Here is a 27,177-nt window from a genome sequence, read left to right as displayed (position 1 = left end):
ACGTGTTATTGATTCTGCACCAAATGAATCAGGTGCTACTTTCAGTATTGAGTACTCCTGAGTCAAGCCTGTAAAAATGCTAAAGTTGCATCAGTAGAAATTTGTCAATATTTTTTTTACATTACATATAGGATAAGCTCTCAAAAGATATTTTTCCTAAAATTTTAATTTTCATTATTAACCAATTATGGACCACCAAACCTGTAAATACTCTATTATTTCTTCACCCATTTCTAGACTGGTTCACAGTTCTTCCGTATAATTAGTACCGTGTGTCCTAAAGTCACTAACAAAAAGATAGTGTATATTATCCAAAATTAACAAATATCTTATTTGATAAAATCATTTAAAATTTGTTAGATGCATACCCCATGAAGTACATGATGCAATACTGAAACGCAATAAGGTAGTAACGTCTTACTTTCAAGAACCATCATCGTTGCTGTAATAATCATCTTTGCTGTAATACGGACGTTTAGATAAACATGAAATTATACAAGTATAAAACTGTACACAACTTCAGAAGAGTCACATCTCAAAGACAGGTTTAATGACAAGTTAAATTATTTACAGGTTATTTTAAAATGTAATGCCATACTCTTATGGCGTATTAACACCATTCACAAAATGTACGCTTTATTGAAAACATGGACAGTGTTACATGAAAATATCCCTTACGTAATAATACATGTAATGAAGTATGAATTCATGAAGTACGCAAGATAAAAAGTTCCAACATCAAACATTTTCTTACCACTTCCAAACTCTGCACAATAGTAATGAAAAAATGAAAATGCAATAAATTAGACGATGATCTCGATCTCTCTCTCTCTCTCTCTCAGAATGCGGATATTAACATTCTTTTACAATTTCATGCATCATTTCTACGAAGATGTTAATTGTCAGTGACTATGGCAATTAAACAAAAAAAAAAAAATCACCTTCACTGTTTACTCTCTCAATCTCTTCTTGTGATTGGCCTTATATACAGGATTCCATAAAATTATATTTACATTATAGTTGTATATAAAACAATATGCTAAATTAACCTTATGTAATATGTACACTGACTGCATTGATAGAACATTGTCATCGATACAATGGAATGGAAGCTGACAATTTTGCTGTATACACCAAGTTGTTATAACTTGAAGTATGAAGTTTTGTTGACAAGAGTAACGAAATCGAAATTTTACATTATTAAAAAGAAATAAAACAGACACAAGCAATGACATTACAAGTCCAAATTGTCGTTTTCGTAAATCAACAAGCCAAGATCAAAGCAAAATCGTACACATGTAGAAGTCAGAGTCATCACGATTTTGGACAGGTTAGTAGGCTATAAATACACGCAACAGAGGTATATTGCGAAAAAGAAATGCGACCAATAAACATTCATTTGCAATTAAAAGCAAGCATTTTTGCACCTCTGTTAATAAACAATATAAAACAAAATATTTTAAATGGAAGAAAACTTGTAAACGCATTCTCATTTTTCTATTTTTGAAGTAATTTTCAACGGCTTGGAGTGAACACCAAACTAATAAGTCCTTGTCCCCGTTGCTGTGTAGGTAATATTATTTAGATCGTTTCTACGCGTTGGCTTCTAATAGTAAGCAAAAGAAACAAGTAAATAACAGACATGCAACTGAACTGAGGACGCAATACTTTGATTCCTTTATTTCAGCTTTTACACATTTCCAATTCTTGTAGCAGCAGTGTTGGATTTACACACTTCGCTTTGGTATACTCGCAGCTGGAAAAAAAAAGAGAATGAAAATTAAAAGTACTAAACTTGCAGTGGAAAGGTGTAACATTGGTTAGATACATCATCTTAATATCATTCCTTAGCAACCTGCTTGAAATCCCCATGTTTTTGATCTTTCATAAATATTTGGGTCACATATTCCTTTAATTCTGATTTAAGATTATACAGAAAAACGGCCTTCGTATACCGGAGGCGTCAGATACAAGAAAACACTCACCTATTTTGGTAAAACTTCCCGTCTGTTGCGCAGACGGGATTTAATGTTGTGTCACATGGTATGCTGTCCCTCTGGCTACAGAATAGTTCTTCTATTCTTTGGCTCAAATGGAAATGTTTTGTAGTTCCTTCTGTTGACGTGAAAGGTGTAGTCTGTGCTGGATTGGACGAGTGATTAACGCATGCGCCTAGATAAAATATGTGCATATGTTGGCCTTGACACTTGGCTTTTGCATATTCACACCTATCGAAGAAAATTATGAAACAACACTAAATTTAGTAGAAACAAACTGATATATGATAGCATATTTTTTTAAAATCTATTAAAATTTGGCCTTGTGTTTATTATATTCATTGTTTAATACGTTTAGTCTGATATTTCTGAGACCAAAATTACAAAAAAGTTTTCCTCTTCCAATTAAGTACATTAACATTTCCTTCAAAATCTATTTTCTTCACAAAGTACAGTGACATGTCCTGTTTTACCTGAAACAAATTTATCTTGCACATTTCATCGTATTACGGCATTCATACATTCGGCCCGAACCTGTGAATGATACGTTTACACACAAACACCATCATATTAGCAGCCCCACTTCCGTATCTTTGCATGCTACCAGCCTTCGCTAGATGCCATATCCCTAAAACTGTCTTTTCATAAAACTCTAAGCTGCTTTGCCTACCTACACCAGTGTCACAATGAACACAAGAGGAGCTGCGTAATGAATAATGAAACGGTTACGTACAGGAAAGAGAAAGAATGGAAAAACCCTAACCAGCACGAAAAACCGTCACACTGCACGAATCCATTTTTTGCATTGTATGATGATAATATTTTACAACGATGAAGGCAAATATATTGGCAATAAAGATGTTCACATTTAGACCCATAATTCCAAAAACAGTGTTTTGTATAGCTCCATTTTACTTCTTTGACAACAAAGACAAGCCTTTTACGAGAGAGAGAGAGAGACAGACAGACAGACAGACAGACAGAGACAGAGACTATTGATATTAACAAATTAGCGTAGGTCTTATTGTTCGTGCAACATATCGTCTCGTCTCCCTCGGGTACATAGTGATGCACGCAGTCTATATGCAGTACTTGCACACATTGATCCTGAATATTTCTTTCTGTCCTCCGTACACTTTTACACGTAACTAATATCAACCCTGAAAAGAGATAATTGAGAGTTTGTACGAATACTAAATGTTTTTACGCAAAAATAGGAGTCGGGAATTAAGTAAGCAGGAGTTGGAAATTAAGTCAGTAGCCTAAAACGTATGGTATCAGTTATCAAATTGTAATAATCACACATTATGTAAGATAAAGCTATTTCAAGTCTTTGCTTGGATACAGGGCTTGGATACAGAGCGTGGAAACATGACATGGATACAGGACTTGGATACAGAGCGTGGAAACATGACATGGATATTGGGCTTGGATAGAGAGCGTGGAAACAGGACATGGACACAGGGCATGGATACAGAGCGTGGATCAGGACATATATACAGTGCTTGGATACAGTGCGTGGAAACAGGACAGGGATGCAGGGTTTGGATACAGAGCGTGGAAACAACAAATATATACACGGCTTGGATACAGTGCGTGGAGAGAGGATAGGGATGCAGAGTTTGGATACAGTGCGTGGAGACAGGACAGGGATGCAGTGTTTGGATACAGTGTGTGGAGACAGGACAAGGATGCAGGATTTGGATACAGGGTATTTTCTTTCTCCTTTCAGATCTGGAACTGAGTCTTCTTGTTTGTTTCAAAGTATAATGATGTAACTTGGACGAACATTTATACCAAATGAAATTGTTACATTTCTGAATGTATTCTATTTTTAATATACAGACAGTATTACTCAAAATAATGATTATAAATTCAAAAATTATCGTTTTAGATATGTTCATGAACTTACATTTTCCTATCCTTTTGGACATATTAGGATGGTGCAAGAAAAACAGTAAACGATGTGCTAAAAGTTGTATTCTCTTCCCTCTGAAATTTGTACGGATCATTCCATACCCAGCTGATGTTTTTGGTCCAAGCCAAATTGTACATGTGTCCAATTTTACAGTTTTCTTACTTATAATCTCATGGAATCCCTGCTTTTCAGCAGGTGTTAAATGGGTAGTGTATATATAAGCCAATATATGATTTTCTAATTGTTTACTTTAAAATTACAGTTTGTATTCATGAACGTAATCAATCCGGTGTACTATAATCAGCGAAGTTTGTTTTTGTAAATTTCATCTCGAATACAAGCTGCTTTAACACATAAATACTCATTTTTAAAGGTAATGCCAGACCAGACAAAACAAGTAAAAATAACCCACAGCTGTTGGAGGAAACAGAACATGACTAATGCACTTTAACAATTATGATTAATATGTATGCACATATTTATGTGTGTATGTATGTATGTATGTATGTATGTATGTATGTATGTATGTATGTATGTATGTATGTATGTATGCATACATGCATGCATTATGTATGTATGTGTGTGTGGGTCTATATGTATGTATACATGTTTGCATGTATGTATGTATGTATGTATGTATGTATGTATGTATGTATGTATGTATGTATGTGTGTCTATATGTATGTATGTATGTATGTATGCAATGTATGCGTGTATGTACGTATGTATGTATGTATGCATGTATGTATGTATATATGTATGTATGTATGTATGCATGTACGTATGTATGTATGTATGTATGTATGTATGTATGTATGCATGCATGTGTGTGTATGCATGCATGTATGCATGTATGTATGTATGTATGTATGCATGCATGCATGTGTGTGTATGCATGCATGCATGCATGTATGTATGTATGTATGTATGTATGCATGCATGCATGCATGCATTATGTATGTATGTGTGTGTGGGTCTATATGTATGTATGTATGCATGCATGCATGCATGCATACACGTATGTATGTATGTATGTATTTATGTGTGTGTGTATGTATGTATGTATGTATGTGTGTCTATATGTATGTATGTATGTATGTATGTATGTATGTCTGTATGTATGCAATATATGCGTGTATGACTGACTGACTGACTGACTGACTGACTTTATTTCCTCTTTAAAAAGAGATTACATCAGATTAAACAAATTCAGAATAATACGAGATCATAAAATAGTACAGAAAAGTGACAAAGATACAGTAGTAATACAATTGTAATACTCTGTCAGCTACCGTATTGACAAAACGAAATATCTCAATACCTGCAATTATGCAGATCTGCAATCATTTGGCGGAGCATGGCACTGATCTTTTAACAGTTGCTTGATGATGATAATATTTCGAAAAGTTAATACGTCTATAGTGTTATGTGCTTAACATTAAGTCCGAGATAGCAACGAAAATGAAATGTAAAACTTATAACAGTGTAATTCTATATGTAGTTTCTTTTCTTCATATGACGCATTTATTTATGCATATATATACTTGTTTGCGCGTATGCGTGCGTGCATGCATTTATCTATGACTGACTGTCTAAATGACTTAGCAACCTCTACAACAAAGAGTATATCAGGTTGCTAAGATACATATTATACATATCATAGAATTATGAGACACATCATAGACGAGAACGCAAGCATGATATATACATCGTCAACTAATGCGTTTACAAAATGAGATATATAAATACAGAAAACCATATAGAAATCTCTTGGAAATAAACAGAAACAAATACATAAACAAATACATAAACGCACACACAAACAGCTGTCAGACAACAAAATTTGCGGATTTGACAAGAAGACTTTGGCCTTTAATTGTTTATATTTAATGTTAATTTACTACTTACTTTTAATATCATGTTAGGGCATGTTAGTTGATAGTAGGGCACACATTTTATTGTAGAATGAAGCTATGCTGTTTGCGGTCACCAACATGAGCCTTTCTGATACGTCATCGTCAATAGACGACATGCAGTCAACCCTGCTTCCAAGAAGTGTCTCCAACAATATATCGTCTTCTTGATTGAATAAGTTAACCCCGTCTCTCACTTCTAAAGAGTCAATCACTCTCTCAAAGAAAACATTTCGTTCCTCAAGCAGCATTTCGCAGCCTAAAATAAGATGTTTCGCTCTGTCGTCAGTCTCTTTTCCACAGAGTTTGCATACCATAACTTTACCAACAGGCATGATATATAGTTTCATTACTTCAGAGAGAGGCCATAACATGGATGGATATTTACGCCCAAGAAACCATATATTACTTGGTTTTAAGTCCAAATGAATGTTTCTGAAGTGAATTAAATCATCCCTTAGTTCCATATTTGCTCTCCAGGTAGTTTCTTCATGGTTTTGGATAATATCAGTAATATGTCGATTCCAGATGAGTTTTTCTTCAGTTTGTATACTTTCTGCATAGTCTAAAAGAACATTTCCCATACCATATTTCTTAGTTATTTTGTCAATATCAGGTATAAATCCCGTCTGTTTTAGCGGGTTGTTCAGATACTGACATAGGCGCATAATTAAAATCTTTTTCCAGATAAAAGTCCAATCGCCCTTACATAATCGGTTGAAAAGGAGCAATTTCATCCTATCTATGTATGCTTCCATTGACCAGAGTCCTAAGGTACTACTTGTTGCCTCCGTAGGCGAATATTTATCGAAAGCTTGCATACGTCGCGCTGCATATCTCTGGCATAACTCAAGTTCTTCTATATTTGAGTTTGTGATACCTGACCATAGTTCACATCCATATAGGACCGAGGGTAGAATAATTCTTTTCCAAATCTTCAGACTTGTTAGAGGGTTCATTCCTCCATCTCTGATACCAATAAAATATAAAGAGTTTAACAAGTGTTTGCCTTTATCACATGCATCTTTTATCGCGTCGTTTGGTTTTAAGTTGTATTTTAGAGGTATGCCGGCATACTTCTTACTTTTGACTGCCGGAATTGGAGATTTGTCGAGCATAAAAGAAGGTATACCAGTCGTTCTTTTGTTAGTAAACAAGATGGTGCAACTTTTATCTGCATTATATCTTAATCTCCACCTTTTCGCATAGTCGGAAATTGTATCTAGCAGCTGTTGCATTGAATGACGCGAGTTAGACATTACAGTTGTGTCATCTGCTAATAAGACACAAGGCAGGTGGAGATCAATAAGATTTAGACCTCGCAAAGTGTGATCTAATTCCGTGATCAAATCATCTATCATTACAAGAAAGAACCAGGCAGACAAGATACGGCCCTGTCCTACACCCTGCATAATATCGAAGCGTTTGGACAGCTTGCCCGCATATAAAACAGAGCTTGTTACTCTCTCAAACGAATCTTTCATGATGCGCCAGGTCTTCCCTTTGATGCCAAGTCTGTACAACTTGTAGAATAACCCGTTATGCCAAACTGTGTTGAAGGCTTTAGCATTATCAAGAAATGTAGCATAGACAGGAGTATTTTTATCCAAATAGTAGCATATAGATTCTTTGATACAGAACGCTGCAGTGATACTACCGCAATTATTTCTAAAACCCTGTTGCAACGGATTTGGAAAAGAAATCTGTTTAGAAAATATAAGTAGTCTACTATATATAATTTGTTCTAGAACTTTCTGAAGCACTGGAATTATAGTTATATCGCGGTAATTATTCATATCTAATTTGTTCTTTCCCCCTCCTTTGAATATTGGTATAACCAAACCTTGTTTAAAGTGGCACGGGTACTTCTCGGCCTCGTACACTTTTGTGAATATAATTTCAAGTAATTGTACACTGCTAGGAGGGTCCGCAAACAGTAAATGCTCAGCAACAATACCGTCGTGGCCACATGCCTTATCTTTATTGAGAGAGCTAATTGCACTACTGATTTCGTCTCTAGTGGGGATTTTATCAACAAGTTCATCAAAGTGTGAATAGGTTTCTTTAGTTTGTTTTCTGACCTCTGCTAAGACCATCTGGTAATGATTTTCATCGTACAGATAAGTATTGTCAGGCAGTGATAAACTGGAGAAATGATTTGCCCATAACTCTCTAATAGAGTCGTGATCGCGTACAATTTTTCCGTTTGATTCGATTTCGTGAATGTAATCGCGTTTATTTCTTTTATTCCGTATAAACTTATAGAAAGTAGAAATATCGAGCTCTGCAGCCTTTTCAAGCTCACTAAATTGTTCTCTATCGTATATTTCTTTAGCTTTCAATAATTCTTTTGCAAACAATTTCTTCGCTTTCTTATAGTTCGCGTATGATATATATTCCCAACCTCTTGGCCTACCATTAGAAATCCATACCCTGCGTTTCAGCCGCATTTCCGTGTGAAACTTTTTTACGTTTAATAGTTTCCAATAGGGGTTAGCGTATGGGCAAAACCTCTTTATGGGGAGAAACCTAGATGCTGCTTCATGTAAAATCTTTACTGTGTCTTGAATAATAATTTCAATATCGACATTCGTCGCTAATTCTGCTTTATGCATTTGCGCTAACAATTCGTTGCGTGTTGCTTCCTTATATCTATTCATTTGTTCTGCTGAGGCTTTCTTCCAATTTATGGAATGAATGATATGCTCGTCAGCCATTGTTGCCTTATGTACTAAAGTTGTGACCAACTCTATTTTTACAGGAAGATGATCTGAAATGTTCAAAGGATGATCATCTATTATTTCTGCCTTAACCACTAAATCGAATTTACTTTTTTGCAATAGTATATGGTCTATCAAAGATTTTGATTTGCCATCGGTTGAGAAAAAAGTAAAATCTGGCCCTTCACAAATGGATTGACTATTAACAGATATTAAATGTCTATCGCTCAGAAACTTTTCCAGAATAGTGCCTCTAGCGTTTGATGTTAAACAATTTGCTTTGGAGCTAAACAGTGAACTTAGCTGACCATTGAAGTCTCCGGCAAGTACGGGAATGCCTTCTTTGCAGAAAATATCAAACTGATCTTTTAGTTCTTCTATTGTTTCGGAGAAATTTGCAATAGGAAAATTAGTTGATGGCAAAAGTGCCCCGAATATAAAATATTTAAGTCTATCATTACATTTTACCTCTATCCCTAAAACTCTGTCACTGCCAGCGCTCGACAAGGGATTAACGCGGAGTGATTTCCTATAAAGGATTGCTATTCCCCCGAACCCCGTATGCCTTAGCCTTTCTTCGAAATTTACTGCTAGTCTTTTGTCAGAGCGTGCGAATGATTTAAAATCTGGATGTATATTATCTAGGAAATTGAGCTGCTCCGGAAGAAGCCAATGCTCAGTAAGTACAGCAACATCTACCTCATTTAGCAAAGAATACAAGTAAGGTGACCCGTACATGACTCCTTTTACGTTCCACGTCAACAAACGAAATGTATGACTAGACATTAGTTGACTTAACGAAAAATAGATTTTCAACACAAGTATTGCAAAGACTATATAGCAATTTACCATAATATATGTATTTTACTTACTACTCCTTTATTTATTTACGCCAGTACTGCTGGGTGCCCTTATCACCATAATCCTCATACCATTCTCTTGCCCATACAAAATTTATTTTCTTTCTCCTTTCAGATCTGGAACTGAGTCTTCTTGTTTGTTTCAAAGTATAATGATGTAACTTGGACGAACATTTATACCAAATGAAATTGTTACATTTCTGAATGTATTCTATTTTTAATATACAGACAGTATTACTCAAAATAATGATTATAAATTCAAAAATTATCGTTTTAGATATGTTCATGAACTTACATTTTCCTATCCTTTTGGACATATTAGGATGGTGCAAGAAAAACAGTAAACGATGTGCTAAAAGTTGTATTCTCTTCCCTCTGAAATTTGTACGGATCATTCCATACCCAGCTGATGTTTTTGGTCCAAGCCAAATTGTACATGTGTCCAATTTTACAGTTTTCTTACTTATAATCTCATGGAATCCCTGCTTTTCAGCAGGTGTTAAATGGGTAGTGTATATATAAGCCAATATATGATTTTCTAATTGTTTACTTTAAAATTACAGTTTGTATTCATGAACGTAATCAATCCGGTGTACTATAATCAGCGAAGTTTGTTTTTGTAAATTTCATCTCGAATACAAGCTGCTTTAACACATAAATACTCATTTTTAAAGGTAATGCCAGACCAGACAAAACAAGTAAAAATAACCCACAGCTGTTGGAGGAAACAGAACATGACTAATGCACTTTAACAATTATGATTAATATGTATGCACATATTTATGTGTGTATGTATGTATGTATGTATGTATGTATGTATGTATGTATGTATGTATGTATGTATGTATGTATGCATACATGCATGCATTATGTATGTATGTGTGTGTGGGTCTATATGTATGTATACATGTTTGCATGTATGTATGTATGTATGTATGTATGTATGTATGTATGTATGTATGTATGTATGTATGTATGTATGTATGTATGTATGTGTGTCTATATGTATGTATGTATGTATGTATGTTTGCAATGTATGCGTGTATGTACGTATGTATGTATGTATGCATGTATGTATGTATATATGTATGTATGTATGTATGCATGTACGTATGTATGTATGTATGTATGTATGTATGTATGTATGTATGTATGTATGTATGCATGCATGTGTGTGTATGCATGCATGTATGCATGTATGTATGTATGTATGTATGCATGCATGCATGTGTGTGTATGCATGCATGCATGCATGTATGTATGTATGTATGTATGTATGTATGTATGTATGCATGCATGCATGCATGCATTATGTATGTATGTGTGTGTGGGTCTATATGTATGTATGTATGCATGCATGCATGCATGCATACACGTATGTATGTATGTATGTATTTATGTGTGTGTGTATGTATGTATGTATGTATGTATGTATGTATGTGTGTCTATATGTATGTATGTATGTATGTATGTATGTATGTCTATATGTATGTATGTATGCAATATATGCGTGTATGTATGTATGTATGTATGTATGCATGCATGCATGCATGCATGCATGCATGCATGCATGCATGTATGTATGTATGTATGTATGTATGTATGTATGTATGTATGTATGTTTAAATACATATCAGCATGATACTGAGTTTATCATGTCGATTAAAATTTAAATTCTATAAATTCAAGCAACATGAATTGGAAAAATAAACCCTATATAAAGATAAAACCTTCCATATAAATGTAAAAATTAGTATTACATAAAGGATAAAAGAAAAAGATGTTAAAATTTTTAAAAGTTCTATCAAATAAAGATAAAGGTACAATTTTATATATATAAAAATTAAAATATAAGGCAAACATTTTATATAAACCGCAGTCCCTCCAAAACTACAACATTATCTCCGTTGATTCATAATCATTATGTTTCATACCAGAGTTCACATTTTAAAAAAAAACAAAAAAAAACTTCAGAATCAAAGGGTCGGAGTTGATGCACTTAACAGAATGTGTTCCACTGTCAGTGAACACTGACTAGGTAAACATTCTGGCCGCATAAGTCAAGTGTGCAACCTATTATGCAATCGGTACAATGCCACCTCATCTCTGTGATTTCGTTTTTTACAAAGGAAGACACTCCCTTTTCATGGGTTGGATGTTGCAAAACTTGTTCGAAGTTTACATTCCACATGTTTATCAGAGAATATGGCAATTTGTATAATAGTTGAAGGCAGTATGTGGAATAATATTCTGATACGGGTTAGTATAGGGTAGCTTTGGCTGCTTTGACTTATTATCTTTGTGACAGACAGCTAATACTACATACCTTTTCCAGACTGTATGAGCAACTCGTGATTCTGTACGATTTGAGATATGAACGAGTTTTCGAATTTAAGATGCTGCACGGCTTTTATGTGGAAAGGAAATCAGAAAAGATGATTATATTTGTTTCTTGGGAGGTTTCAGTGTAGTTCAAATATTTGAGCATGTCTGTATTTTCTGCTGCCAAAAAGGAATTTTTATCTGGCAATCGGCTTGAAATGCTATCAGGCCCAATTGGGGCGGGGGGGGGGGGGGCAGAGGGCTATATGGCCCAGGTCACAACCCCTAAGGGGCCTCAAATAACGTTTCTTATTTAAACAATTCTGAAAATAATAAATATAATTCGTTGTGTACTTAAGTGTCATTTAGATCTTTATATTTTAATAAATATACTTCGTTGTGTACTTAATATATATCTTTATATAGTAAAGTATATGTGCATGTTTGGACATTAGATTTGTTTCTAAGTTTCAATATAACCAGGGCCTAAGGGTTTTAAACTCTCAAAGAAGGCAAAGAACATATTATTGGGGATTTTGATAATGAAGGCTCACAGAGTTGCATCCCTTACTATCACACGGCTGTAAATTTATAGAGCGGATGGAATAGTGTAATGAAAAGTCAAAATATTGATCCTTGATCTTGTTCATGAAACTATGTCCTCCAATATTGTACACTACACGTCTTCTGTTGAAGACGTATAAGTTTTCCAGGTGTAATCGTTTAAACTCAAATGGCGTTAACGTTACTGAGTGAAAGGGAAACTGTAATGCCGATGTAAATATTGAGATGTGGACTTAACCGTGAATGTAGCATCTTCAATGTTGTACGTGACACACCTTCGAGTGTTTAATCTCAAACGGTTTTAAAGTTAAAGATCTGAAACGAAAGTGTGACGGACGAATATAGACGCGGCTACAACGTTCCCAGCTTTCCATTTAGGCGGGAGACACAAATATGCATTCTTTAACAAGAGACAAGGAAGCTGTCTAGAGAAAGCTTTTGTGCATCATAAATCCATATAATCCACAGAATTACATACCAATTGTTTTCGATTTCTAAACCTTTCTTCTGACAATTTCTGAAATCTCTATAAGCATGTCCGTAGTTGAGGCGGTATACATACTCTGTAGCAGGTATAAAAAAAGTAGACATATCAGGAACATTCATTTCCTGGATTAAGGTGTTTTTATTGTGCTATTAATTTTAATGTTGTAAATGGTAACGTTGGAAAATGGCTGGCCTGTTTGCCAAATTTTATTTAAAATATTTAGTTGTGTAGTGTAAGTGTTTCAAAAGTTGACAGATGAAATCGTCTGGTCCTGATGAGGCGTTTTGAACTCTGTCAAGAGGGCCTTGAAGTTCACTTGGCGTGAAAACCTTATTATAATCTGGAGAGTAAGTAGGATTGAAATTTAGTGGAACGGGGCCCCGAGTGGCCGAGTGGTCTAAAGCGCTCCCCGTTACCGATCACTGCCATCTCACCTCTGTCTGCGTGGGTTCGAGTCTCGGATTCGGCTAATGTGGGTATGTGAGAAAGCTTGCCAGTAGCTTCTCGTGGGTCGGTGGTTCTTTCCATGGTTTTCGGGGGTTCTTCCTCCACCATTAATATTGGCTGTCATGTATAGCCTATCGTGTGCTGGAAAATGGCGTTAAACTCTGCAATAACAACAACAACAACAATATAATGGAACCGTCTCCTTCGAGATATTGACAGGGTGGATGCTTTCATGATGATTCTCTTACGATAAGGTATCTTTCAGAGAATGTTTTGAGCAATGTATTTGAAATTTCTTGAAGGGTCATGATAGTAGTTCATCAGATTGTTATTATCTGATACAGCTGTTTTCATTTCGGCCAACGACTGCGCATATCAAATTCTACGCTGATATAACAGAGGAGCAAGAGCTAGAGTTAGCAACATATGATCTCCACATTTTCGTTCACGATCTCTCTAACGGTACAAACAACTTTAGATTGATACATTCGATATTTATTAAGATATTAGAGGCTGGTTTGGCATTGAAATGTCTAGCACCCTTTCCAGTTCTATGATTCTGGTCTCTTTAATACTTATTGCAAGTTTGGAAGTGTAAGATAATATTTTTGTATTCAAACATGACCATCTAAGTTTTATTTACTATTTGGCTATTTGATAAATGACGTGAGAGGGGGAGAGAGAGATATAGACAGACAGACAGACAGACATAAATACAGCGAGAGTTCATTATGCATTCCCAATTTTGTCATGCTTAGCTCTTGCCTTTTCAATTTCCAGTTCATAAATGGTCTACGTTTACTGTTTACTTTGAGATTGTCTAATAACTTACTGTCGTTTTTAAAATCTATATGCATTTGTTGGACCAACAATTGCAGTCATTTGAAGTTTGACTTGAATATACTGTTACGACTTCACGGTCTTATAACAAGTAAGAACTGGCAAGAAAGAGCAAAACTCACAAGTTTAGTGTAATTAAAAATATAATATATTCCCCTAAAATACAAAGTGAAAGAATTAAAAATAACTTACAGTATGTTGAATAAATTTCAAGATATCTAAATGTTCTATAAATACCAAAAGTTCCGATTAATTCGAATGATATACAAAGGTATTCGAAATAAAAGTCTGTATTACAATGATGTATCAACAATACAGAATAATCACAATGTTATAATGACCAAAATGTCTTTAAAATAATTCAAAGTAATCCTGTACAGCTATTATATATCCAATAGTCTTTAAATGAATGCTAGAATAATATAATTCCAACGAATGGTTAAATTAAATAATTGTCTCAGTCCTCTCAATATAATTCTTTCCAGCCTAATAATACTACTTAAAAAGGCCTAATTATACAAAAAAATTATATTATACAGAATAACAAAACGCATTAGAGAGAATGCAATACGAGACTTTAATGAACCATTTTGGTATTTCAAATTCACTCTAATCAATAAACAGATCATCTGTTCTAACAATAACTAATCATAAAAATTAGGTCAGCTTGGGCTCCTACCAAAACTCATGTCCTTGTCGGATCACGTGATGTTTACTTGTATTTATAGTACCACTTAACCTTGGAGCTTTAAGAATGAATAACCGCACTAGATACATTACTCATCTTCAAGTGTGAACTTTCTATCAAGGGATATTAGCATTAAAAAATTAATTTACTAAATGACCCTTACTAAAACCGTAGATATACATAACACCAGATAAAGAAAAGCTAAAAAGTCTGCAAAATGTTTGGAACATATCTAAACAGTGGATCTATAAGTTAATTGTTCCAAGATATTGTCTTAGTTTATATGGTCGAAATTGGGGTGAAGAAAATGGAAATTTAGTGCAGATGATTTTATGTGATCGACACTTCAAAGCAGTTTTTAATAACCGCAACTGTTTCTTCGAATGAGACGTTATAATTGAATTACGCCTCCCCCCCCCACTCTAAAAACCTCTAATTGGAGGCAACTGAACAGTATACATCGTGGTCAAGCGGCTGACGTCTTCCTAGAGGAAGCGTTTCATGACAAGGTTGTCATTCAACATTTAACGTTATTTGTTTATTCAATGCTACAGACTCTAAGGCCCAATGACAAAAATTCTAACAATATAGGTACCAAATAACATTTGTACGCGTACAATAACAGCCACTAAAACCCCGCGTATTTATCCACTCACGAATGATAAATTATTTTTACAGAGTTTTAAAACTGAATTATTGTTAGATATAACATCCATGTTGTGTGTTTGAAAAATAGAGATCATTTCTCTTTAGATTATAAAACTTCCAGCATCAGCGCTCAGCCATTATGACGACATCCAAATTATGTGATATGTTCATGCGCGTCTTGCATAAAGTATTGATTTTGATGATTTGCAAAGAATAATAATTAGCATATCTAATCGAACATTTGTAATTGGTTTCCTAATAGTAGTGTGAAGAGATCTGGTAATTGCTGGTGATTATAAATTATTGTATACAAGAAACAAAATATTGTTTGTATGGCCGACGTGTAAGTTTACTCGGGATTTGGTCGCCTTTTCTGTACAATACAGACTTTTGTTTGTATCACGTGACATAGACACTATCTCGCTTGACGATGCAATGTAAGAAATAGCAAATTACTTCATTGGCTTGTGTGTCTGGAAACTAAAGACGAAATAAGTTTTAACTGTTGTACATAGAAGGATAAATGTTCTGCTTATCGAAATCAGACAGGTAGGGTTCAATACATGTTCGCTAGCCAAGGTTCTGATAACCCTATCTACACCTTGGCATAAAGAGCAGATATTTCTGAGCTTCGGGCACCGCATCCATTCAAAATTAAGTTGGTCAAATTTGAACACTGTTTCTTCGTGATCGAGACGAGGGGAGAACACAACTTGAATGGACTAATAAGTAAGCAATTTTCCAGTGTCGGTCCGTGCTTGCACAAATATCTTTCTCTCAAATACACATGTAATGGCTTCCCTTCAGACTATATTCATACTTTCTATGTCAAACTTACAAAGTATCCTTTTAAGGTCAATTGCAACCACCATTTTTGGCGGATATACGATGCACCACGTATTGGTTACATTACATTACATTACGTACTAAGGGAGGGAATACATGAAATCCAATGGATGTCGCTAGGACAAAGCACCGATATAGCTGTTCGATCTGCCAAGGTGTAGATAGGGTAATCGGAATCTTGGCTGGCGAAGATGTGTTCAATGCAACGTCATTTAATTTTCTTAGCCCTGTTTAAAGGGATTGTATTATGCAGCTACAGCTTGGTTTCAGCAAATTCCATTATTTCTTCAACGAAGATACTCTGATCTTTCTCCTAACCAAAAACAGTTAAGGTATCTGTGACGATTCTGGAAAGGTCAGAGAAAGTTTGGACCAGCTGCTCACACGCCACCGTCAGAATAATTCTTCCACCTGCTGTATCAGACTGCCCACAAACAATAACTCACAAATATAAGCAAACACTGTTAAATTTCTATAATATAAACAACCAATCATAATGCGGCCTTCGAATAACATCTCATGGAGAATAATTATCTTGGTTAATCACCTGATTATATTAATGCGTGCATCTAATAATAGACAAGAAAAGGGGTATCAGATAAAATGTTGTATACAAAACGACTGCCTTCGCACGGGACTCTCTTTGTAGTGAGAGAGGTTATCTCGGTTATCACGACTATGACGTTATTAGAAAACTATTATCAACGGTTTAACATTGAAGACTTGAATATTGTTTCAGTAAAGGTTTGAGTCAACTGCTAAAAACGACTGTCTCGTGCACGCGATAGCTCTTTATAGTTCGGCATTAGGTTACTGAGCTCGCGTGCTCTTTTTCTTTTAACCCCTGAGAAACGTGCATTGCTATTAGTGTTCAGCTAAATTTTAAAGTCGTGAAGAGTTCGTGACATCTTTCTAGGTCTCTGACAATTAAGACGATCCGATGCATGACTTATCTATTAAGATATGAAAATTCAGAGGGCAGGCGGAACACATGCAGAGTTACATTCACGCGTGGGTTTAATTAAAAACCAAAATAAGAGAACCCTTTAACATTTACAAAATTAATGTTTTTAACGGGATTAGTCTTTACAAGTATCTGACCCCATGTTCATCAAATTTGACCGCTTTTTAAAATACACTTTCATTTTCAAATTAACATATTGCAGGAATCCAGGTTGAAAATCAGGTCCAAATATCTGAAATTTTCCCGAAGATTCTGGCTGTCGTTCTAAATAAAATTTAGAATTTTGTTTTTCTTCATATTTGATGAATTAAAGAACTGTTTCTTCTAAGAATGATAATGTGTGTGTGTGTGTGTGTGTGTGTGTGTGTGTGTGTGTGTGATTTAGATTTGTCTGCAGATTGACAGTTTATAGTTATGTCTAGCACTGGGGCATCATGCCGCATACATGTAGCATGATGTCGCACTCAGTCACATTATCATGACACCAGGTTGACCAGTCCTAACACTAACCTCTCTAAGAATGACAAGATTCTCAACTGACCACATCAGAACTTTAATGAGTCAGGAATATTTTACAAAGTTACGAAACGTTTTGTGTTTCTTACTGTAACGACAATCAGTAATATTTATGATAATATTGTTGCATCACGTATTCTTAATTTCGCAAAGTACTCATGAATGCACCAGTTTAGAGGAGTTTTCATCATGTTGTTTAATGATTAATGTATATTGGATGTCAATTTCATGAGTAACTAACATCAATGTTTAATTTGATTCTTACGATTATAAATTATTCTTATTCATTTCCTTTTCGTTTGATTATAACCACTGTCTCATCTGAATCAGAATAACACATGTGAAAATTTAACATTTAACTTGCAATATAATTTTTTATCTTATATCGACGCTTGTTGAGGCACTATCGATGGGCAATAACCAAAATGTCATTATATAAGGTGAAAATGAACATAGGAGCTAATTTGTTTACAACACACACAATCAGACACAGACACACACAACAACAACAAACAAACATCATCCATATAACACAAAAACACATACACACAAATCAAATAGTTGGCAAAGAAAATACTAGTTGTGCTCCCCTATCGCCGACTGCCCAGCATAAAAAGAAGAAAAAAGAACATAAAAATAAATTCATAGTGCATGCAAAGATTGTCATTGTTGACAGCATGCCAACATGAACTGCTATTGTTGACAGTAGACAATAATTAACTGCTATTGTTGACATTATGCAAAGATTAACTGCTATTGTTGACATTATGCAAAGGTTAACTCCTAGTGTTGACATTACACAATGATTAACTGCTATTGTTGACAGTACACAGTGATTAACTGCTATTGTTGACAGTACACAATGATTAACTGCTATTGTTGACATTACACAATGATTAACTGCTATCGTTGACATTACACAGTGATTAACTGCTATTGTTGACAGTACACAATGATTAACTGCTATTGTTGACATTACACAGTGATTAACTGCTATTGTTGACAGTACACAATGATTAACTGCTATTGTTGACAGTACACAATGATTAACTGCTATTGTTGACATTACACAATGATTAACTGCTATTGTTGACAGAACACAATGATTAACGGCTATTGTTGACATTATGCAAAGATTAACTGTGTTTGTTGGCAGCAAGCAAAGACCGTTGTTATTGTTAACAAAAAAGAAAAACACATTCAGGGTAGAGTGTGAGTGTGTGATTTGGATTTTTAACGTAGCTTTAACAATGTCTGCAGTGTGGCAGTTTATACTGATATCTAGCACCGGGACATCATGCCACAGACACGTAACATGATGTCCCACCCAGTTACATTATCCTGACACCAGGCCGACCATTCCTAACAATAACCTCTTAATGCCTAGCGAGGCAGCTATTAGTACCATTGTTATAAGTCTATGGTATAACTCGGCTGGGGTTCGAACCCGCGACCTCCCGCATCCGAGGCGGACGCTCTAACCACTAGGCCACCAGAGCGATCCATTCAGGGTAGAAGAGATATGGTCTGTAGCACAGATCAATACAACGCTTACTTTAGTTACTGACGGACTACTTTGAACGTCAAAGCTTCATCAAAGGTGAAAACTATAGGGAAAATGAGATGATAACAAAGATGGAATTCAGATCACTGGTGAGGAAACCCTTCCAGTAAAAGATGGTAAATAATGAAAACGTTATTGATGTCTAATAATAAAATATATATTTTCCTCACTTGCTTTGCATTGTCTTGAGAGGATTTCAAAGGAAATTCCTTACGTTCACGAGAACAGATCTTTACTAGCGAAATTATAGATGGAATACACCGAATGTAGATGTACTGTAATTCTACCTATCTGAGCAACTTTCCCGGTATTATTCGTAGAGAACATGACTTACCACTTGTGATGAACTATCAACCGAAAAATTCCTCTACGAGGACAAATATATAATATATTTAGATTGTTTTGTCTTTATGACTCAAACTATGTCTTTTTTACTGAATGTACACTATGACTTCAGATTTCTTTTAATCTACTTCTAATCACTAGTGATCAAAGACTTAAAGCTCGTTAGCCAATTCATCACCAATTTCTACAATGTGATACCACGTCTAATTAAATTCACTTGTTTCACCGTAAAAAAAAAGCTATATTTCCATATTGCATAAAATTCGACAGCTTGTAAAAGATGTATGTTCCTCATCTTTTAAACGGCATTACTTTAGCTGTTTTTACTAAATTGTCGATGTTTTATTTATTTACAAATCTGACATTTTATTTTATAGAATACATGTATTTTGTGTTTTAATTGTAGTAGCTGACAGTATGCAAGGATCGCAGATATTGTATAAAATATTGTTAAATAGACATTTCAATCCCTTTAAAGTGACGTATAACGAATGACCTTCAAGATTTATGTTATGTTTCAGTGTGTGTGTGTGTGTGTGTGTGTGTGTGTGTGTAAAATGAGCATGAATTCAGGAAACCAACTGGATAAACCTTGCTTCCTATGCAAGACATGTAGTTCAGTTGATTCTACGCCAATCAACCCACACGTTCAACACAGCTAATAATGGACCAATCACATTCCAGCTAATACCTAATTAAATAAACACTGAGAAAACTGATCCCATTCAAAAAAAATTATAATGCATGGAAAAAAGTGTAATCAATTAATAAAAACGAATAAGCTAATGAATAGAAATTAGAAATCTTTTGCGGTAAGATCCCAAGAGAATATTTAAAGTTTTCTTTGGGAAGTGATGCAATAAACCAGCTTTTAAGAAATGATTTCAGTGACTGACATCAATTCACTGTCCATTACATGTAACAGTAAATAAATGACTTTATTTGTCGATTACATGTAACGAAGATAAATAACTTTTATTGTCGAATTCATGTAACTGTAAAATACTTTAATTGTCGATTACATGTAACAATAAATAACTTTAATTGTCGATTACATGTAACAGTAAATAAGTTTAACTGTATATTACATTTAACAGTAAATAACTTTAATTGTTGATTACATATAAGGTAAATAAATGAATTTTAGATTACACGTAACAGTTGTAACTTTGCAAGATTTTAACAAGCTGTAATTCCGATCAAAAGAAAAATGTAAACCAGTGTCCTTGGCATGACTGTATATGTATTATTATTTATTTTGTTATCTTGTGTTTTAATATCTCTAGATAAAAAGCATCGCTCCATAACAGCTAGATCGTATAAATCCAAATGTCCAAGCTGTGAAATACTAATAATAAATTACTGATACAGAATGGGCACCTGCATTTACATACACTTGTATTGTCTGTCCATTTGAACAAAGCGGCAGAGAATCGTGATGCATAGTTCTGTAGAATCGGACAGACAGCAAAATAAACTTACCTATGCAGAGAGGAAGACAAAATCTAAATTCCATGGACATTTTAGCCGTAACCATATTTATAGTGTTTGAAAAATTCAACTTCCAGTCTACTGCGCATTCGTGTATAGTGTCGAGATGTCCTAGCAAACTGCAAGGTTTAGAATGACTTCCCAACACGCCAATGACCCCAACTTGACCTACATTCGCCATGATATGTTAGATATTGTAAAGTGTCTGTCAAATCTGTTTACAATGTTAAGGGACTAAGTACTTATCTATCTAGTGATGAGGTACATCAAGCAAGGTACGGAACACCCCGTAAGTTGAGCACATAATGAGAAATGGATAGTCTGACTTTTCGTCTCCCACCCCTTCACACACACACACGCGCACACACACACACACGCACACACACACATCTCTCTCTCTCTCTCTCTCTCTCTCTCTCTCTCTCTCTCTCTATATATATATATATATATATATATATATATATATATATATATATATATATATATATATATATATATATTCTGAGAGAGCGATGGCATGTTTTACTTTTTTTCATTTGGAGTGAAAGAGAACAAAATTTCTCATCTGAAATCAGTCCATCTTTTTTTTTTTTTATAAAGATCACATTGTTAAGACTGACCTGAAGTCTTTATTATAATGCCTTATGCATCGTATTTCTGGTTTGTGTACGAAAGCACTTTGTTTCATCCGTGGTATATTTTTAAAGACGTAAATGGCATATATGTATTGATTACATATCATGGTCACGCGCAACTATAAAATATATAAATTCGAAAGCAAGATACAGTTTTAGAATTCAAAGAAGCATGGATCTGTGGAATATTTGGAAAACTGTCAACCCAGAGTACCAGTTCATCTTTCCTTCTGGATGAGAATTAATTAATGGGTCGATGTACGGGTCGCTGCGTACGAATGCCTATATATTGAACACTTTGTATCATGATAAGACTATTACATATCTCAATGCTTCAGGCAGTAAGATCAAATTACATATCCACCTCGTCTTGAAGATAAAAGAGATTAAATAAGATCAAAAAGAAAGTGGAGAGTCATGAACGATATGTTCCGTAAACACTTATGTCCCCTGCCTAAATTATCTTTCGGGGGCACTCTACAGTTATTATGAAGGTCTGAGAGAGTGGTTGGTGAAAGGTGAAATTGTTTACATTTGCAATATGCACGGTGGAGAGAATGTAGACATGCGTCTGTTATTTTCATGTACTGTGACTGATATTTCTTTGGATATTGTTCTTGAGGAAATTGTACATGATCTAAGCACACAGATAACTAACCTCTGAAGTCCATGACGCGAAAATAGCCAAGCGGATCTAGCCGTTGTTTTGTTTAAAGGTGCACAGCTGATAAAGACCAAGCTGTAAACTCTGTTAACCATATTGCACACATCTGTTACGATGCCAGTTTTTAGAATTTTTAGAAAATGATTTTTGCGGTTGTAAACTGAATTCATATAATTTTAATAAAAATATGATTATTGGAGTTGTAATATGAATTCATAGAATTTAAATAAGTTACGATTTTTTAACTTGTAATTTCAATTCATGTAAGAATTTTTTTTATAGAATTTTGGTACTATGTGATTCTGCTGTGGTGCCTTTAACAAAGACGTCAGTACTACAGCTATATATTGTAAAACAAGTAGATGCTATTATTCACTGCATATTGTGGCTCTGCGTCACCTTCATTATAAGACAACATATGTATCTAATAACACTATCTTCAGTAGAAGCTGTGATTTACGAATTCCCAGACATTGACGTAAACAAAAGCTAGTCAGGGTCTGAGTGTACGTGGAGCGGTTTCTGACGAGGCGAGGTAGCACTGAAGCGCGAGGGTCATGTGTGATCCAAGGTTGAAGTGAAACTGGAGATTGTAAGGCATGCCCTATTACGGTAAAGCTGACGTCTCCCAGAATAGTGATCACTATATACACACTACACTCTCACGGTTTCGTCAAGAATTGCTGCCATAGACTTAGACCCTTGACTTCCTGTGTTCCAGGTAAGAAGAAAGTAATTAGTTATATTTAGCGATGTTTCTCTGTATGGAGAACTAGCACATTTAAAGATTATTTCATCTGCCGCTGAAAAGCTTGTAGCATGTTATCATTATTATTATTATTATTATTATTGCGTTACAAAATGAATTTTTAAATATAGTATCTTGGATTGTTTAAATTTATTTATAATTTGTATTAATTTAGAATATCAAGCTTGTTTTTTGTAGAAATAGTTTGCTACCAACCTCATGGTACAAATAATTTATTTAGAAATAAAATACCTTCGAAATTACAAGAAAAAATATTCTAGTTCAGAATGAAGATTTAATAAAATACATTGATTGAAAATAACCTTGGTATTACTTTGTAATATTTTACTCTTGAGCATTTTTGCACTATTGGCAATTATTTGGCTTTTCATTCTAAAATACAGAAATGATAGAATTGTGTTAAGATGGTTAGCTCTAATTAAATGAAATATTTTTATTATAATTTTTAAACGAATTGTGTGTAATTTGTCTTCTATATCTAGTGTAGTTTTGTTTAATTTTAATAAAGAATTGCTGCAATAGACTTAGACCCCTGACTTCCTGTTTCCCAGTTCGATCCCATTACTTCTTCGCACATATTAGCTATGTAACACCTATATCGCTAGAGTGATACCGCCGCCAAAGGAGGTCAGAATCACAACTCTCTCTCTCTCTCTCTCTCTCTCTCTCTCTGAAAGTCGCTCCATCTATAAATCTGGAAATGATGAAAGATCTGTATGTTCAATAAACTGACCATCACAAAATTGGTTGTATTACCCATTAACGTTTTGAATAAAAATTATTAACATATCCCTTGTCTTGAAAATTGGTGCAGAATCCGGACTTTTATTACAATTATTTGAATTCAAATTACAACTCCAAAAGTCATACTTTCTAAAACTTCTATAAAAAATTACATCGTAATACATCAATCGTACATCAAAATAGAGGAAATTAAAAGTTCTTTGAATAATACCTAACATATGCAATATATTTTGAGCAAGTAGAACCAGTGAGAAAAACCGGGAAAATTATTTTTCATTAAAAATCTAACACTATGCTAAATACGAAAGTGCGCCACCTTTAAACAAATATGAATTTTTTTGCAAATATTTATCTTATTTTCATATCATCATGTATACTGTTCTGAATAAAACAGTACATTAACATTTATTGTTTGCACGAAAGTAAGCTAATTATTCCTATTTTTCTCTTGCTTACATAACATGCTTCGAGGCAGTATTGTGTGGGTAGTGACCTTATTTATGGGGAAATTAGAAGTCTTAGAACAAAGAGTGAAGTTAACTTAAACTTAAAACTGCTGTTTTTAAGTGAAAGAAATATATAATAAAAATGCTGTTTTCATTCATTTGTAATAAAATTAAGAAATAAATGATTAAACAGCAAAATCGCTTTCTACCATATCCTAGTGTTAGAACAGTAAGCAAATATTTTAACCTTTGACCTCCGTGAACTTTATCTGTTCCATCCCTTTTCAAATTGTAAAATTTATTGGTGACATCTCCGGAATAATTGTGGCAAGTTTCATGTTCCTGTCTTTTCAGCAAAACATTGGTTGCTATGTTGACAAAGTACAATTTGCATTTTTGAAAGAACTGACTTTTTGGGGTCGGAGGCATGGTTTGTTTTTTATTTTTATAAGGGAGTAATGTAGCATTACTTCAGGAACTGGCCTTAGGATAATTACTCTTACGACTATGTACTTATAGGATAATTACTCTTACGACTATGTACTTATAGGATAATTACTCTTACGGCTATGTACTTACAGGATAATTACTCTTACGACTATGTACTTATAGGATAATTACTCTTACGGCTATGTACTTATAGGATAATTACTCTTACGGCTATGTACTTATATATATATATATGAGGACGTGTTTAAAAATCCATATGGTTGACGAATCTAGGGACATTGATTACTACAAATATTACAACAAATATTGACACCCTAGCGCTAAACAAGCAATTTCAATAATTCGCTCCATACTGGGTTTCTGCTTGGTATCAAACCTCTTTATGCGTCCGCCTCGGGATGACTTATTCTTGGTCGAAACAGTCACATGTTTCCGTTATCAAGTTGTAGAGAACTTTTCTTAAAACTAAATTTGTGCAAATACCCTTCTAAAGGTATTACATTGCTTTGGACTTTTGACTATAACATTTTGCCTAGTGATTGTAGGGTGTAATATAAATCTCCGTCGTTTTCTAGAGATTTACCCATTTTCCACTACATTTTGTGCATTTGTTAGAAAATCTTCTATTTGTTACGATTGAATACGCTCATGCCTTGCTTACACACACACTGCTTGTGTGGACTGAGGACAAAATGCAGCACTGCACCGATCGGTGTTAGGGATGGCAACATTCAGTCTCTCCGGACAGTCTGGACTGGAAATATAACAAGCGTAAAATATAATCTGATTTATTTCCTTAAGACAATCAATGGTTATGAAAGTAGGTACATTAAATGAAATAATTATAAAGTGTTACTAATGGTAACAAAATGTCGTAACATTGGGCAAAATTATTAGAGTTTAGCTATGTAAATAAACTGTTTCCATTTCACCACTATGCTTAGCTTCTAGTTTACACTTCAACGCCATGGCAACGTTATTATAATTCATGACAAATTTCTTATAAAGTCAGCCTTTTTTACCGATTTTATTTATTATAACTTCCGTCACTTTGTCACCGGTCTCCACGACAACGACTACTCACCTGGAATTTGAAGTTTGTCCCTGTCTGTGTGTTTTTAATAAACAAATAGATGATACTTCATTGTCATAGTCATCATCATAACCACCTTTCAAACGCAGATCCAAGCAACGTCTAATTTGCGTAATTTGGGTGGTTGAGCGTGCGTGTGAAAACCACTCCGTTGGGCGAAAGCTTTACTAATGAGGTCAATGCCATTGACCATGATTTTGGATACATTTATTAAAATAATCGATTTCACGTACCCCTCCAATGTTGGGAATCATTATGCAGAATGCAGCTAATAATTACCTGAAGTTTCTCATTATCCCCACGCCTCCTTGCAGTTAATATTTCAAAGCTAACCATCCTAGACGTCACATAAGCGAACTAATATCGGGACGGATAGACGGGAAAGGCTAATGCAGTAGATCCTTACCATACTCATGGCCGAGCATACAAAATATTTGATTGAATAACACTATTTGTTTTTACTGTTAATCAACAACCTGGAATTACAGTCCACTTTCATGTGAATTTTTAAAACTAGAAATTCTGCGGCAATAACTGCTTTTGTGAAGACCCCCCCCCCCAACTTCAAAATTTAAAAGTGCAGAAATGACATCTTACATTGTGAGGACGTTCACGATTTGCTTTAAGCGCATTGTGATAAGACATTCCACCGGAAAGTGATGAAATTTCGAAAGGGTTAAAAGGGTTCACTATAATGTGCATGTAACACACGTGAAACAATACTGACCCTTTAAATTTTCGATATCAACATATCAAATGGACGTGGAAATTAGTTTAAGCATCACGTGGTTACAACAACAGAATACTTACAGGTTGAAATTAGTGCGGGGCAGTTCTTCCCGAACTTAACGACACATTAGTTTAAATATAACGGGCACTCCTTGTCACTAGAACAGGATTGTCGCGGACCTTACGAACATGTCAAAGGATATTTACCTAAAGAAAAGAAAAACTAGTTGCAAGATGATTTTTTTTCTCCAAACACCTCAGTCTTAATTTCTGCTATTGCAATTCTCAATTCCAATAGTCATACACTTGTCTAGAATTTATAATCTTTTTACTCAAAGACAATGGTCGGAAATCCTAGTTTGATTTATGTGAAAACTTTCGAATTTTGCACACGTCATTACATAGGGGGCAAAGCTGGGTTTCCGGTAGTAGAAAACCTTAAACAAACTCCGACGTTCTCTATAGTCCTACAGGAACCTTAGAAATTTTCGGGTAATTTGAACAAAAATAGAGGAAA

At 34.6% G+C, this 27,177-nt stretch overlaps 1 protein-coding gene across 1 annotated transcript; it reads right to left on the bottom strand.

Moving 5' to 3' along the window:
* Window positions 1-528: 528 nt before the first annotated feature.
* Window positions 529-21,290, bottom strand: LOC149794283 (tomoregulin-2-like). Its single transcript, XM_089968439.1, has 4 exons — window positions 21,122-21,290; window positions 3,004-3,157; window positions 1,986-2,228; window positions 529-1,756 (listed from the first exon to the last, which is right to left on the bottom strand). The coding sequence occupies exons 1-4, from the start codon at window positions 21,174-21,176 to the stop codon at window positions 1,684-1,686; spliced, it is 525 nt and encodes a 174-aa protein (XP_089824565.1). The 5' UTR covers window positions 21,177-21,290; the 3' UTR covers window positions 529-1,683.
* Between the last annotated feature and the right edge of the window lie 5,887 nt (window positions 21,291-27,177).

The sequence above is a fragment of the Sinohyriopsis cumingii genome, chromosome 8, assembly GCF_028554795.1.
Source record: "Sinohyriopsis cumingii isolate HCF-2022 chromosome 8, ASM2855479v2, whole genome shotgun sequence".
Lineage (NCBI taxonomy): Eukaryota > Metazoa > Mollusca > Bivalvia > Unionida > Unionidae > Sinohyriopsis > Sinohyriopsis cumingii.
This window is presented reverse-complemented; position numbering and strand designations above follow the sequence as displayed.